The 16,489-nt window shown below is 42.5% G+C and overlaps 1 protein-coding gene across 4 annotated transcripts in view; it reads left to right on the plus strand.

Moving 5' to 3' along the window:
• Positions 1-9,960, plus strand: part of PABPC4 (poly(A) binding protein cytoplasmic 4) — a 71,606-nt gene extending 61,646 nt beyond the window's left edge. For 2 of the 4 annotated variants that reach the window (XR_011319304.1, XM_069757175.1), the window contains 4 exons: positions 3,688-3,781; positions 3,900-4,030; positions 4,156-4,255; positions 9,647-9,960. Coding sequence is in view for 1 of the 4 variants with exons in the window: in XM_069757175.1 (XP_069613276.1) it covers positions 3,688-3,781; positions 3,900-4,030; positions 4,156-4,242 (312 nt within the window). In the remaining 3 variants the exon portion in view is untranslated. Of the gene's footprint in view, positions 1-3,687; positions 3,782-3,899; positions 4,031-4,155; positions 4,256-9,646 lie in introns of those variants that run through there. The other 2 variants (XR_011319302.1, XR_011319303.1) reach the window with 2 other exon arrangements.
• Positions 9,961-16,489: the final 6,529 nt, after the last annotated feature.

Consider the following 16,489-nt stretch of genomic DNA (forward strand, 5'->3'; position numbering starts at 1 on the left):
TTGGGGGCTACAAAATCTTTTTTGTGGAAAAAAAAAATATTTTTTATTTTCACGACTCTGCATTTTAAACTTTTGTGAAGCACTTGGGCATTCAAAGTTCTCACCACACATCTAGATAAGTTCCATGGGGGGTCTAGTTTCCAAAATGGGGTCACTTGTGGGGTGTTTCCACTGTTTAGGCACATCAGGGGCTCTCCAAATGCGACATGGCGTCCAATCTCAATTCCAGACAATTCTACATTGAAAAAGTAAAACGGCACTCCTTCTCTTCCAAGCTCTGCAGTGCGCCCAAACAGTGGTTTACCCCCACATATTGGGTATCGACGTACTCAGGAGAAATTGCACTACAACTTTTGTGGTCTAATTTCTCCTGTTACCCTTGTGAAAATAAGAATTTGTGGGCGAAAAGATCATTTTTGTGTAAACAAATGCGATTTTTATTTTTTATTTTCACGGCTCTACGTTATAAACTTCTGTGAAGCAGTTCGGGGCTCAAAGTGCTCACCACACATCTAGATAAGTTCCTTAAGGGGTCTAGTTTCCAAAATGGTGTCACTTGTGGGGGGTTTGCACTGTTTAGGCACATCAGGGGCTCTCTAAACGTGACATGGCGTCCGATCTCAATTCCAGCCTATTCTGCATTGAAAAAGTCAAACGGCGCTCCTTCACTTCCAAGTTCTGTGGTGCGCCCAAACAGTGGTTTACCCCCACATATGGGGTATTGGCGTATTCAGGAGAAATTGCATAACAAAATTTATGGTTACATTTCTGTTTTTACACTTTTGAAAATAAAAAAAAATGGTTCTGAATTAAAATGTTTGCAAAAAAAGTTAAATGTTCATTTTTTCCTTCCACATTGTTTCAGTTCCTGTAAAGCACGTAAAGGGTTAATAAACTTCTTGAATGTGGTTTTGAGAACCTTGAGGGGTGTAGTTTTTAGAATGGTGTCACACTTCATTATTTTCTATCATATAGACCCCTCAAAATGACTTCAAATGTGATGTGGTCCCTAAAAAAAAAAGGTGTTGTAAAAACGAGAAATTGCTGGTCAACTTTTAACCCTTATAACTCCCTAACAAAAAAAATGTTGTTTCCAAAATTGTGCTGATGTAAAGTAGACATGTGGGAAATGTTATTTATTAACTATTTTTTTGTGACATATCTCTCTGATTTAAGGGCTCAAAAATACAAAGTTTGAAAATTGCAAAATTTTAAAAATTTTCGCCATATTTCCGTTTTTTTCATAAATAATCGCAAGTAATATGGAAGAAATGTTACCACTAACATGAAGTACAATATGTCACGAAAAAACAATCTCAGAATCAGCGGGATCCGTTGAAGCGTTCCAGAGTTATAACCTCATAAAGTGACAGTGGTCAGAATTGTAAAAATTGGCTCGGTCATTAAGTACCAAATTGGCTTTGTCACTAAGGGGTTAAAAAAAGTGTCCCCTGTGCTGATCTTATAAATGTGAGCCTGCTGTGTACTGTGTAATGGCTGTGTCTGACTGTACAGGAACATAGTCTGATCCTACCACAGCTCCTGGGCAGGGGGAGGAAGCAAGAGTATACAGACAGGACAGCAGGGGATTGCAGCTGATTCTTTGTTAGGTGCTTGTTTTTAACCCCTTAGTGACGGACCCAAATTTTTTAAATGTGACCAGTGTCACTTTGTGGTAATAACTCTAAAACACTTCAACATATCCCAGTGATTTTGAGATTTTTTTTTTCATGACATTGTACTTTATGGTAATGGTAAATATAGGTTGGTATGTTGTCTTTTTCTCAAATTTGAGAAAAATGTTAAAATTAGCAATTTTAAAAATTTGAATGATTATCCCATGCAGATAGTCACACCATAGCAAAACATTAATAAATAACATTTCCCTCATGTCTGCTTTACATCAGCACTATTTGTAAAATTATATATTTGGTTAGCTTTTTAGGAGGTTTAAAAATGTAGCCGCAATTTTTCATTTTTTTCCCTTTTTTTTTTTTAGGGTCCTATCCATTTTTGAAGTGCCTTAAGGGTCCCATATATTGGAAACCCCCCAAAAGTGATACCATTTTAAAAACTGCACCCCCTGACACATTGAAAACTGCTGTCAGGTAGTTTATTAACCCTTCGGGTAGTTTTCAGGAATTAAGGCAATGTGGCATGACAGAAATGAAAATATGTATTTTTACCATCTAAATGCCGCTAACTTCTGAACAGATTACTACAGCTGTCAGACTCTAAGGCCACTATTTGGTCATGAATTGCCATAGCAAACATCAGGACCACAAAATAATGATCTGAGGGCACCAATTGGGATAAAGAGGAAGCCCCCCACTCTGTTAACCATTTATATTATGTAGTCCCTATTGACAGCAGCATCTAAGGGGTTAAACAGATTTGGACGGTGCAAACACTGATCGTGGCTGATGCAGCAAGTTGTTAGCTATAGTGTCCAGCCGACAGCTGCGGCATTGTCACCTGTATGGGGAGGCTATTCTCTTACATCTCAGGTCAGTAAAAACATGTATTGGCGGTCATTAAGGGGTTAAACATGTTTTACCTCCCTGTAAGTAGCATTTGTGATCCCCTGCTGTAATATCTGTGTACTCTTACTTCCTCCTCTGCCCAGGAGCTGTGGTATCTATTGATTAAAATGGACTTTAGTCCAAGTCGCTGTTTTCACTGGGAGCTAGTACTTTCTCCCCGTGTGAGTTGCTATCTGATAACACCCATTTGGACTTAAAGGGGTATTCCCATCTCCAAGATCCTATCCGAATATGTAGTAGGTGTAGATATATTAGCAAATACCTCCAATTAGAAATGTAGTATCGTTCTGATTCGCTATGTCGCTTACCCCCATGTGTGGGACATTGCAGTAGCTTAGGTATCCATGGTTATGACTAGAGATGAGCGAATTTGCTCGGGTTCCCTCTTATTTGGCAAGCTGCAGAGGGAACCCGCATTAGGAGCCAATACTTAGCTTGTTAATATCTCCAAAATTGAGGGAAAATTAAAAACAAACTCATTTTCTTTAGCTCGGCAGCCACTCTTACATCGTGACCAGTTCAGCTTGACACCATGTTAACTGACTCTGAGTAGGAAGACTTTTTAGGAGCCACGGACAAGTTGTATGAAAGCAGAAGTCGCATATGCTAATTTTTTTTTTTGTGTACTTTCATCCGTTATCTTGGCTCAGAAACTGAGGTCATTTCAACAGTGAATCTTAGCTTATTAAAATCTTTTTTAACCCCTTTCAAGGCGTATTCACCCATGCAGTTTTAGGGCTTGTTTACACGTTGCAGTTTTTCCACACGTTTGCAAGGGTAAAAAAAATGCACTTTACAGTACAAGCAAAGTGAATGAGATGTTCTCATGCTGTTGCAGCTTTTTTTTTTCTTGATCAAAGCATCTTAAAATCTGCAGCAATTCAATTCTTCCAGCGTTTTTCAATATTTTACAGTTTTTCTTGATAGCCAGCCCTTCGATTTTTGTTGCAGGAAAATCTGTTGCAAAGACTCAATGTATTCCGATATCCCAACTGTGATTTGCTGCAATTTTCTGATTGTACTCTGTAACAGTTGTATGTCAGTCAGCCATCTCAGTGCGTGTTTAGAATAAGCTTTTTATACTGCTGCACAGCTTAGGACACATCTATATACTCAATAGTAAAGCAATATCCTTTTCAATCAGAACCCCCAGCCTGCTGTCCATGTGCAGGGACAGGAGCCACTGACGGCTTCAATGCTGGCCGCTGCCCCTCCCCAAGAACAGAAACAAATGCTAGGTGAGTCAGCTGTGGCGTAGTTTCTATATGTAGAACTTTGTTTTTTGTTTTTTTTGCGTGACCTGAATGCTAGTAGTGACAGTATGAGTGTATTCCTTCAATCTTCTGTTTCTTATAGGGGAACGTCTTTTCCCGCTTATCCAAGCCATGCACCCCTCATTGGCAGGTAAAATAACAGGAATGCTGCTAGAAATTGATAACTCAGAGCTACTACACATGCTGGAATCTCCAGAATCTCTGCGCTCCAAGGTGAATATCCATGTAAACTGCTGTATTATACAAAATGAACATTCCTAACGGCTAACGAAAAATGTGCCAACCTCAGGCTCATTGCAACGGATAAGGTTACCACTTTGTGAATTGCTTTTCTTCAGGTGGAAGAAGCTGTCGCAGTTTTACAAGCTCACCAGGCAAAGAAAGACGCTGCCCAGAAAGTTGGGATCATTGCTGCTACCTCCTGAACCAGGGTAACCTGTAAGTATTTGGTATTTTTTATATCTTGTCTGAATTAAGCTGCGGGTTTCTTAAATGTACTTGTGTAACCTGAAAATAACCAAGCACTGGACAAATGCAGCATTTGATCATGGGGTTTAAATGTAAGTGTACGGTGCAGGTTTACAGCTCTTGCAATTTCGAAGTTTATAGCCATTCCTGTCTTCTCTTTTCCAGCATAGAGCTCAATGATTATGGTTAACTCAAGGAAGCAATATTGCTGCTGCCTCAATTGGACTAGGCCAGTGTTTCTCAACTCCAGTCCTCAAGACCCCACAACAGGTCATGTTTTCAGGATTTCCTTTGTATGGCACGGGTGCTGGAATTAATGCTTGAGCAGGTGTTGAAATTACCAACTGTGCAATACTAAGGAAATCCTGAAAACATGACCTGTTGTGGGGTCTTGAGGACTGGAGCTGAGAAACACTGGACTAGGCGATCGCATGATCTCTGGGTGTTGCCTAGCTTGTCAGGGCTGGATGAGTTCTATGACTCTGATCACTTCTGCCAATGACTAATTGCACCACAAGGGGGCTGTTTTCCTATTGGCACTCCCATGGATTATTTTTTTTATTACATTGCCATTTAGTCCATGAAGTCTTTCTCCATTTTGGTGGCATTTGTATAAAATGCACCGATTCCTAAAACATAAGTTGGGTACAGTAGTTCAATGCAATGTATACTGTAAATGTTTTCATAAGAATTTGGGAAAGTTAATAATTTTCTACAAATGTGTTATTCCTGAACTAAGGGTCTCAGCTTTTAGTTGAGATGAATCTGTGCTGCACTTGTATATGCTTCAGTAGTGAGGGGGTGCTGTGGAGTCAGGGAAGGTTTGGTCTACTGAATCCAAAGTCCTGGTTTCAGAGTAGGGGGAATGCATGGGAGAATTCTTGTATGCGATTGTGGGAAGAGGAGATAAGAGGGGAGTAGAGAAGGAGCTCTTGTGAGGATCAGAGGTTGCCTCCAGGTAAGTACCGGGAGACGAGGTCACAGATGTATGGAGGAGACAGGTTGTGGATGGCTTTGTATGCCATGGTTAAGCTTTTGGACTTAAGGTACCTTCACACATAACGATATTGTTAACGATATCGTTGCTTTTTGTGACGTAGCAACGATATCGTTAAGGAAATCGTTGTGTGACAGCGACCAACGATCAGGCCCCTGCTGGGAGATCGTTGGTCGCTGAACAAAGTCCAGAACTTTATTTCGTCGCTGGATCTCCCGTGGACATCGCTGGATCGGCGTGTGACACCGATCCAGCGATGTCTTCACTGGTAACCTGGTTACCAGCGTAAAAGTAAAAAAAACAAACAGTACATACTTACCTACCGCTGTCTGTCCCCGGCGCTGTGCTCTGCACTCCTCCTGTACTGGCTGTGAGCGTCGGTCAGCCGGAAAGCAGAGCGGTGACGTCACCGCTCTGCTTTCCGGCCGCTGTGCTCACAGCCAGTACAGGAGGAGTGCAGAGCACAGCGCCGGGGACAGACAGCGGTAGGTAAGTATGTACTGTTTGTTTTTTTTTTTTTACTTTTACGCTGGTAACCAGGGTAAACATCGGGTTACTAAGCGCGGCCCTGCGCTTAGTAACCCGATGTTTACCCTGGTTACCCGGGGACCTCGGGATCGTTGGTCACTGGAGAGCTGTCTGTGTGACAGCTCTCCGGCGACCAAACAGCGATGCTGCAGCGATCCGGATCGTTGTCGGTATCGCTGCAGCGTCGCTTAATGTGAAGGGGCCTTTATTTTGAACAAAAATAAATATCTGAAAGTGATAAAACAATTATAACAAACACCCCTCCCCTTCATCCTTGAACCTGTTTTCATGTTTCTAACCAGGCCAAATCTTACAATTCTGACCAGTGTCACTTTGTGGTAATAACTCTGGAGTACTTCAAAGGATCCCAGTGATTGTTTTTATGCAACATATTGTATTTCATGCTTGTGGTAAATTTAGGGGATTTTTTGGCATTTATTTGTAAAAATATCAGGTTTTTTGTGAAAATATAGCAACGTGGAAGGGAAAAAAAAATTAAAAATTTTACATTTTCCCTCCAAAAATTTCTCCTGAGTAGATTGATCCCACATATCTTGTGGAAAATTGTTTTGGATGCAGGGCCTGGAAGGGAAAAGGGGCATCATTTGACTTTTGAAGCACAAAATTGTCTGGGATAGCGGACGTCATGTTTGCAGAGCCTCTGATGTGCCTAAACATTGTGCACCCCCAACATGTGACCCCATTTCAAAAACCACTCTCCTCAATTAACTTATCTAGAGGTGTTGTGAGCATCTGAACCCATGGGTGGTTCGCAGAATTTTATAGCGTCGAGCCAAGAAAATTCCAAAAAAATACATTTTCTCCTTCGCCTCATTGGGGGACACAGACCTGTGGGTGTATGCTGCTAAAGAATAAGTTTTTTTTTTCCGCTAAAAATGCTCAAAATTGTTTCATTTTCATAAGGGTAACAGGAGAAAATATCAATACAATTTCAAAGATTGCAGGAGCGCTATCTTTTTCCCAAAGAATACTAATCTGCATAAAACATTGCACTTGCTGCCTATGTGCATAAAATGCTACACAAAATTCAAATAAAGGTTAGGAAGGAGGACGTTGCCTCTGAATCACATCGGATAGAATCATGGACTACTGTTTTTTCCCATGGGCGACCCGCAGAAAGTGACATCACTTTTTCTGAAAGCGGCAGTCTTTTTCTAGTGTCTCAATTTGGTGCTGCCTGCCGGAGCACTGGAGACAATGAAAGCACCACGGATTGAGGTTTGACAGGTTATTCCCCCACTCGGCTAATCCTCATTCAGTGAATCATCTCTATGTTCTAACAGATCTAGGAATGGCCCAATTCATATCTATGCATAGTAGGCATAGATTTTATTTCTTTTCCTTCTTCTTTCTATTATGTAGGATAATTTTTTATTATATTTTAACTACTACTATTCTTGTGCAATTTCTCCTGGGTACACAGATACCCCATATGTGAAAACTACTGTTTGGGCCCACAGCAGGGCTCTGAAGAAAAGGCGCACCAATTGAACTGTGGAGCACAATTTTGGCTGGAATAGACTGCGGATGTCATGTCACATTTGAAGAGCCCCTGACATGCCAAAACAGCAGAAAACCCCTACAAATGACCCCATTTTGGAAACTACACCTCTGGAATTCATCTGGGGGTGTAGTAAGCATTTTTAACCTGCAGGCAACTCACAGAATTGTATAACATTTGGCTAGGTAAATGGAAATATACTGATTTTTTTTTTTTTCCCCACCAAAATGTTTTTGGCCCCAAATTTTTAATTTTCAAAAGGGGTGATAAGGAGAAAATGAATTGTTCCAATTTGTTACGCAAATTCTCCTGAGTACGCTAATACCTCAGTCAAAAACTACTTTTCAGGCACAGTGCAAAGCTCCCCCATATGGTGAAGTGATAACAGCCTTATTCTTTGAAATTGTTTTTGCATCACTCTATTCTGAGAGCTATAACTTTTTCTTTTTTTTTAAATCTCGCCTTACTGAGCTGTATGGCGGCTTGTTTCTTTGTGGGACAAATGTCTTCAGCGATACCATTTTTATTTTTATTTTTACTCTTTGCATTTCATTCCCCTTTTTTTAGGGGTGGTATGATGAACCAGACATTTTTTTTGTTTTGTTTTTTTGCAACGTTTTTGTGTTTTTACGGAGTTTACTGAAGGTGTTAAATAGTGACTGTTTTAAAGGTTGAGTCGCTCCAGACTCGGCAATACCAAATGTTTGCTTGTTTTTAACTTAGTTCCTCTATGAGACTTTAACTTTTATTAGTCTCATCGCTGGTATGCATTGCATTAGGGTACGTGCCCATGATAGGAATAGGAGCGTTCTACACTAGCACTTCCCTTTTAGAACTATGCGGATTTACTGCATTTAATCAGTCTATACAGGGAAAGTATGCAGAGGAGGCTAGCTTCTTTGCTACGGAAATGAACATGCTGCGGCTCGGGAACCCGTACTACATCTTAGTTTACACAGCGTTAAAAAGCTATCTAAGAATCCCATCAACTGTGGTTTTTTTTTATTATTATTATTATATCAAAGTACCATATATTTTTGGCACCATGCTGTTTATTTACTGCAGAGTATTTAATCGTTTGTTTTTTTTTTTGTTTTTTTTTTGTAATGTAGAACGCAGCAAAAATACACTGCGTCTGAAACACTGCTATTCCTGATTGTGAGGACTTGGCTACAATGCCAGAAGCATCCAGACATGCTCTGAGCATGGTCTAACAGGCTTGCTGTAGCTTCATGATCCAGAGGTCATCATAAGGACCTCGTTGGGCCACGGCAATGACTGGACCTTCGTGATGTTGGTAGAGCGCCCACTACAGTCTAAATGCTGCGATGGCTATCCTGATTTGATAGGGTCACACTTGGCTGTTTGCTGTATTTTGATAAATTCAGATTTCTCTACAGCAGCTCTGCTAGCGCACTCGTTGATGAGCTCTGTAACTCTGCACACGTTATTGAAAGCTTTCTGCGTACATTGTGCATAAGCAGAAAGCTGCCAACCCATGGTAGATTAAAGGGATACCCGGATACACAAATACCAATGACTACAGAGCAGGAGATCATTACATATGACTAGCAGAGCTGCAGCAAATAAAATGGTGCTTTATCAAACCTTCAGCAAGAAGCCCAGTAAGTGACTCTGCATTAGAATTGGGGTCCCTGCCCTTATTTTATGCATCTCCTATGTGGGGGCAGTAAATATCTTGTGACAGATTTTTTTCAAATCAGTCTAACGCTTAAATTTCCGCTGCAGCTTTTATCCTTTGTATTAATAGAATAAATAGCTGCCAGCACATTAGATTAGTTGTTTAGTTTCCAAGCAAGAGATTGCAGAAGATATCAAAAGGGAAAGGGTAGGGAATTATATTCCCCCCTTTTAGCTTGTTGGAGGTGGCCTTTTATCAGGGCTGTGGCGTCGGTAAGCCAAACCAATGACTGACTCCTGACTCCTTAATTTACCTGACCTCCGACTCCCCAGCACTGCCTCACTACTGAGCATGTACATAATGTGCATCACAGATTTATCTCAACTAAAAGCTGAAATCCTTAGATCAGGAACAGAAGACATTTATAGGACATTTCATAACTTTCACAAATTCTTATGAAAAAAATGTACAGCACATCCTGCACTGAACTACTGTACCCAATTTATTATATATTTTAGGAGTCTGTTTATTTTATAGACTCTGACTCCACCAAAATGGACATAGACTTGCCCTGCTGTGCATGCAAGCATCTTTCATCTGTATAAACTATAGAGATGTGCAGTTGCAATTAAATGTCTAATTTTCTACTTTCTCATTCCTTTTTAATTGCAGGAAGTAAAGAAGCCAAATAATCCCAGAATGTGTGTTTGGAAAGTGGCTGCCAAGAATCTTGTCTCGTCCACATGCTGCTTATCTCAAGAGAGATGCCATCTGTTTGTAAAACATGGAGTCTATGCACTGTCGCTTTATTGCTCTTAGGATGAAGTTGCGTCTTGAGTGAAACATCTCCAGGATTCTTCTGCAGGACTTTTCCCCCTAATTGCAAAAGGGTTTTTATTTTTTTGCAGTATCAGTTTGAAGAAAATTTGAATGTGAGATCTACACGGTTTTCTCAATGAAATAATAAAAAGGTTTTAGTCCAATGATGTTTGATGTGTAACATAGTAACATAGTTAGTAAGGCCGAAAAAAGACATTTGTCCATCCAGTTCAGCCTATATTCCATCATAATAAATCCCCAGATCTACGTCCTTCTACAGAACCTAATAATTGTATGATACAATATTGTTCTGCTCCAGGAAGACATCCAGGCCTCTCTTGAACCCCTCGACTGAGTTCGCCATCACCACCTCCTCAGGCAAGCAATTCCAGATTCTCACTGCCCTAACAGTAAAGAATCCTCTTCTATGTTGGTGGAAAAACCTTCTCTCCTCCAGACGCAAAGAATGCCCCCTTGTGCCCGTCACCTTCCTTGGTATAAACAGATCCTCAGCGAGATATTTGTATTGTCCCCTTATATACTTATACATGGTTATTAGATCGCCCCTCAGTCGTCTTTTTTCTAGACTAAATAATCCTAATTTCGCTAATCTATCTGGGTATTGTAGTTCTCCCATCCCCTTTATTAATTTTGTTGCCCTCCTTTGTACTCTCTCTAGTTCCATTATATCCTTCCTGAGCACCGGTGCCCAAAACTGGACACAGTACTCCATGTGCGGTCTAACTAGGGATTTGTACAGAGGCAGTATAATGCTCTCATCATGTGTATCCAGACCTCTCTTAATGCACCCCATGATCCTGTTTGCCTTGGCAGCTGCTGTCTGGCACTGGCTGCTCCAGGTAAGTTTATCATTAACTAGGATCCCCAAGTCCTTCCCCTGTCAGTACCCAGTGGTTTCCCGTTCAGTGTGTAATGGTGATATTGATTCCTTCTTCCCATGTGTATAACCTTACATTTATCATTGTTAAACCTCATCTGCCACCTTTCAGCCCAAGTTTCCAACTTATCCAGATCCATCTGTAGCAGAATACTATCTTCTCTTGTATTAACTGCTTTACATAGTTTTGTATCATCTGCAAATATCGATATTTTACTGTGTAAACCTTCTACCAGATCATTAATGAATATGTTGAAGAGAACAGGTCCCAATACTGACCCCTGCGGTACCCCACTGGTCACAGCGACCCAGTTAGAGACTATACCATTTATAACCACCCTCTGCTTTCTATCACTAAGCCAGTTACTAACCCATTTACACACAATTTCCCCCAGACCAAGCATTCTCATTTTGTGTACCAACCTCTTGTGCGGCACGGTATCAAACGCTTTGGAAAAATCGAGATATACCACGTCCAATGACTCACCGTGGTCCAGCCTATAGCTTACCTCTTCATAAAAACTGATTAGATTGGTTTGACAGGAGCGATTTCTCATAAACCCATGCTGATATGGAGTTAAACAGTTATTCTCATTGAGATAATCCAGAATAACATCCCTCAGAAACCCTTCAAATATTTTACCAACAATAGAGGTTAGACTTACTGGCCTATAATTTCCAGGTTCACTTTTAGAGCCCTTTTTGAATATTGGCACCACATTTGCTATGCGCCAGTCCTGCGGAACAGACCCTGTCGCTATAGAGTCCCTAAAAATAAGAAATAATGGTTTATCTATTACATTACTTAGTTCTCTTAGTACTCGTGGGTGTATGCCATCCGGACCCGGAGATTTATCTATTTTAATCTTATTTAGCCAGTTTCGCACCTCTTCTTGGGTTAGATTGGTGACCCTTAATATAGGGTTTTCATTGTTTCTTGTGTGTGTATGTGTGCTATAGTTTTTTCTTTTTTATCACTTCAGGTGCAAATTTCTTTGCATTCAATAACCGATCCCAATTAAGATTTAATACATTTTTATGCAGTTGACATGCCGAGAGCCCTGGGGAAAAGGAGCATATAGTTCTCAATAGAATTCTTCATATGACGTTATAACCTGCAGTAGTCAATCTTTCTTTCTGAGTTATAAAATACAAAAAGACATCTTAAGAACAATTAACATTTTATGATTGGTACATTGTTTAAACACCAAGCATTGTTTAAACACCAAGCTCCATCTCCCTGCAGTTAAAAATGGACGGTTCTTACCTAAAAAATCCTTCTCACACTATACATTGGCTGACACAGAACCATGGCTGCTACAAGGAGACAGCTAGCCAAGTTGGCTTTGTTCCTCCAACCAGCTATACTGCGCCTGCAGCCACTGAACTAAATTAGTTTGTAGGCTAGCAGTAGGAAAAGCAGAAAAATAAAAATGTTTTAAACATAACTGAACCCATGGATGCGTTGAAACCATCTTGAAAAATGGAAAAGGGGTCCGACAAAAGGAAAAAGGTAATTTGGTAAAGGAATATGCATCTTCTGAACCACATCCAAATGACAAGGAGGAACTGCATAGCAAATTGTAGAATATTTTTTTTTTCTCCTTTTACTCCTTGTGAAAGTTAAAGGGAACCTGTCACCCCGTTTTTTGAGATTGAGCTATAAATACTGTTAAATAGGGCCTGCGCTGTGTGTTACTATAGTGTATGTAGTGTACCCCGATTCCCCATGTATGCTGAGAAATACATTACCAAAGTCGCCGTTTTCGCCTATCAATCAGGCTGGTCTGGTCAGGTGGGCGTGTTCAAAGCGCTCTTTTCTTCCCCAGCTTTCCGTTGGTGGCGTAGTGGTGTGCGCATGTCCAGAGTTCCGACTTCCCTGCGCCCACGTGAAGACACAGCGCGCGATCTGCGCTGTAATCCCTTGCATCGGTGGGGGCGGCCATCTTCCTGTGGCCGCGCGTGCGCAGATGGAGTACTCTGCTGCACGGGGCTTCAGGAAAATGGCCGCGGGCAGCCGCGCGTGCGCATTAGAGATCGCGGCGGCCATTTTCCCAAAGCCGAGTTTGCATCTCGGCTTTGGGAAAATGGCGGCCGCGATCTCTAATGCGCACGCGCGGCTGCCCGCGGCCATTTTCCTGAAGCCCCGTGCAGCAGAGCACTCCATCTGCGCACGCGCGGCCCCAGGAAGATGGCCGCCCCCACCGATGCAAGGGATTACAGCGCAGATCGCGCGCTGTGTCTTCACGTGGGCGCAGGGAAGTCGGAAATTGGACATGCGCACACCACTACGCCACCAACGGAAAGCTGGGGAAGAAAAGAGCGCTGTGAACACGCCCACCTGACCAGACCAGCCTGATTGACAGGCGAAAACGGCGACTTTGGTAATGTATTTCTCAGCATACATGGGGAATCGGGGTACACTACATACACTATAGTAACACACAGCGCAGGCCCTATTTAACAGTATTTATAGCTCAATCTCAAAAAACGGGGTGACAGGTTCCCTTTAAATCTGGGATAATTTTACATTTTAATGGCAAACGTTAATTTTTTTTTTCTATTCGCCACGACAGCACCCACTAGAGAGAGGGGATCCGCCCCTAGGAACAGGAAACCTACAGAGAGATAAAAGGGGTGGCCCCCCCTCGCTCCTCAGTTGGTTTCCTGTTCCTAGAAGGGAACCCACAGAGAAAACTCTATGGCTAAGAAGAGGAAGGCCTGCCTGGGCTACCGCCTGTACCGACTCTGCTGAGCGACAGGGGTCCCAGAGCAGGTGGACAGTGTCGGGGGAATGTTCCTGCGGGCTCCCCCCTCATCTGGTGCGGCTGACAGGGAAGCCTGAAGGTGCCAACGGTCTCCCTGCTGGGACACCGTTGGGTAAGTGCTAATGAATGCACGGCGCAGTGTGGATACCTGCGGTAATGCCCTCCTAAGTGGAGCTGAGCAGCGGTGCGGCGTCCCTGGGCGGAATCTTCCCTCCGTTCCCTCCAGAGGTAAGAGGCGACATGGTGTGGGAAGCAGCGCTTAGGGCGCTTCCGGTATGCAGCAGACGCGGGCGCATGCGCAGTAGCGTCGGCGTCCCATGGAAGGAAGCTTGAACTTCCGGGGTCGCGGTGTCAGAGGACCATTTCCGGGGGAACCGCCATATTGGATTCCCCCATGCGATCCCAGTGTCCGGACGCCGGACTTGTGAGTAAAAAAAAAAAAAATTTAGGAGGGGATGTATGCAGGAGTGGCTACACTATAAAGGTCAGGATTAGAAGTGCAGTCAGTGTGCATTATGTCGTCCCAAGAGGAGGTCAGTGTGCACTCCATGGAAGAGCCACTAGTACCTAGTAGCGAAACCAGGAAAAAGAGCAGTGGACACTCTAAGATAAGTGACTCCACTGATAAATCGGGAAGGAAATCGTCCCGTTCCACATCCCAAACTAAGGCAACACCGCAGCCGGTAAAATTAATACGCTGGGTGAGTGTACACATAGCTTCACTGAAGCATATATTGATTCCTTTGCTTGTATTATTCTAGGCAAAGAGGACGGGGAAGAGTAAGCACAAACAATGTGCTATATGTACCGAACCCCTGCCTGACTCCTATACTAAGAGTCTATGTCAGGCATGTATAGATAACACCTTACGGCAGGAGGAATCGGTGAAAATGAATGAGATACGGCTCATAATTCGGGAAGAACTTCAGTCGTTAGGGGGCGGTTCTTCCTCGATTAATATCGAGAAAAAGAAAAGAAGAGTATCCTCACCTAGAGCTGACACGTCAGCAGAGAGTGGGGAGGTCGACTCTGATGTCTCTCAACTGTCTGATTCTTCAGGGGAAGAAGACTTTGTTTGCTTTCCAACTGAAGGCATAAACAACTTGGTTAAATCGGTGAGAAATACGATGGGGGTATCTGAGTCAAAAGAACCCCAAACACCACAGGAAATCATGTTTGCTGGTCTTTCCCAACGGAAAGGCCACGTGTTTCCAATAAACCAGGCCATAAAGGACCTCGTTAAGAAGGAATGGGGTAAAGGTCAAAAAGGGTTGGTACCAATACCCTGTAAGAGGCGCTACCCCTTTGATGACGAAGATTTGAGTACATGGACCAAAATACCAAAGGTCGATGCTGCAGTTGCATCTACATCTCGCCGGTTCTCCTTGCCCGTGGAAGATGCAGGTTCCTTATCAGATCCCATGGACCGAAAATCAGATGCGCTCCTTAAAAAATCGTGGGAGGCCTGTGTCACGGCATTCAAACCGGCAATTGCAGCCACATGTACTGGCAGGTCAATGTTAGTCTGGCTGGATCAGCTGGAGCAAAATATTAAAAATGGTGTATCCAGGGAGAAGTTACGAGCATCTATCCCTTTGATCAAAGGTGCGGCTGCCTTTATATCGGATGCCTCTATTGACTCCCTACGACTGGCGGCCAGAACAGCTAATATCTCCAATACGGCTAGGCGGGCTTTATGGCTAAAAAACTGGAAAGGAGATGCCCAATCTAGATCCAAATTATGTGCCATACCCTGTCAGGGTGAGTACCTGTTTGGAACAGTCCTTGACGATATACTCACGAAGGCAGGTGAAAGGAAAAAAGGATTCCCTAATCCCTTTGTTCCATCTTACAGAAGGGCCTTCAGGAAGCCACCATTCGGAAAGAAGGGAGGCTTCAGAGACAGATGGAACAATAAGGATTTTAAACAAAAAGGAAACCTGTTTAATAAACGTCCATTCAAGCCAGCCGACAAATTCCAGTAATTATATTCCTCCAGTGGGTGGAAGATTAAAACAGTTTAGGCAACAATGGGAAGAGATAACAATAAATACTTGGGCCATTAAATTAATATCTTCAGGCCTCACATTAGACTTTATTAGAACTCCACCGGACTCCTTCCTCCTTACCACCTTAAGATCCAGACCTCAGCAAGAGGCGCTTAAAACAGAGGTTAAAACCCTCCTACGCAAACAAGTCCTAGTGGAAGTCCCATCTTCCCAGATGGGGAGGGGATTTTATTCTCCCTTGTTTCTGATTAGTAAGCCGGATGGCTCTTTCAGAACCATAATTAATTTAAGAAAGCTGAACTCCTTTATAAGGCCTAAAACATTCAAAATGGAATCCATTCATTCAGCCATAAAGAATCTATTTCCAAACTGTTACATGGTAGTATTGGATCTTAAGGATGCTTACTATCATATTCCTATACATCATTTATTCCAGCAGTTCCTTCGGGTAGCAGTCTGTATAGAGGGACAAATTCGTCATCTACAATATAAGGCGATGCCCTTCGGATTATCCATGGCCCCAAGGGTTTTCACAAAATTGCTATTGGAAGTTATGTCTTTCCTAAGAGTAAAAGATACTTTAGTCATTCCATATCTAGATGACCTATTGATTGTGGGTAAAGACCCCCTACAGTGTGAGCAGAGGTTACGGGAAGTAGTGATTTCCTTACAATCCCTGGGGTGGCTGGTTAATTGGGAAAAATCTAGACTCCAGCTTGTTAAGTGTCAGAAATTCCTGGGGCTCCTTCTAGATTCAGCTGACCAGATTTGTAAGCTGCCTGAGGATAAGAAATTCTCCATAGTTGATAAGGTATCCTTAGCAATAGAAAATCGTAGTATGTCACTCAGACAGAGCATGTCATTACTAGGTTCTCTGACATCGTGTATTCCTGCGGTCCAGTGGGCTCAGGCTCATACTAGGCTTCTACAAAAATTTATATTAGAGGAAGACATCAAGAATAGAGGCTGTCTGGATAGAACAGTTTATCTAACAACGGAAGTATTACACTCCCTTAAGTGG

The sequence above is a fragment of the Ranitomeya imitator genome, chromosome 3 (genome assembly GCF_032444005.1).
Source record: "Ranitomeya imitator isolate aRanImi1 chromosome 3, aRanImi1.pri, whole genome shotgun sequence".
Lineage (NCBI taxonomy): Eukaryota > Metazoa > Chordata > Amphibia > Anura > Dendrobatidae > Ranitomeya > Ranitomeya imitator.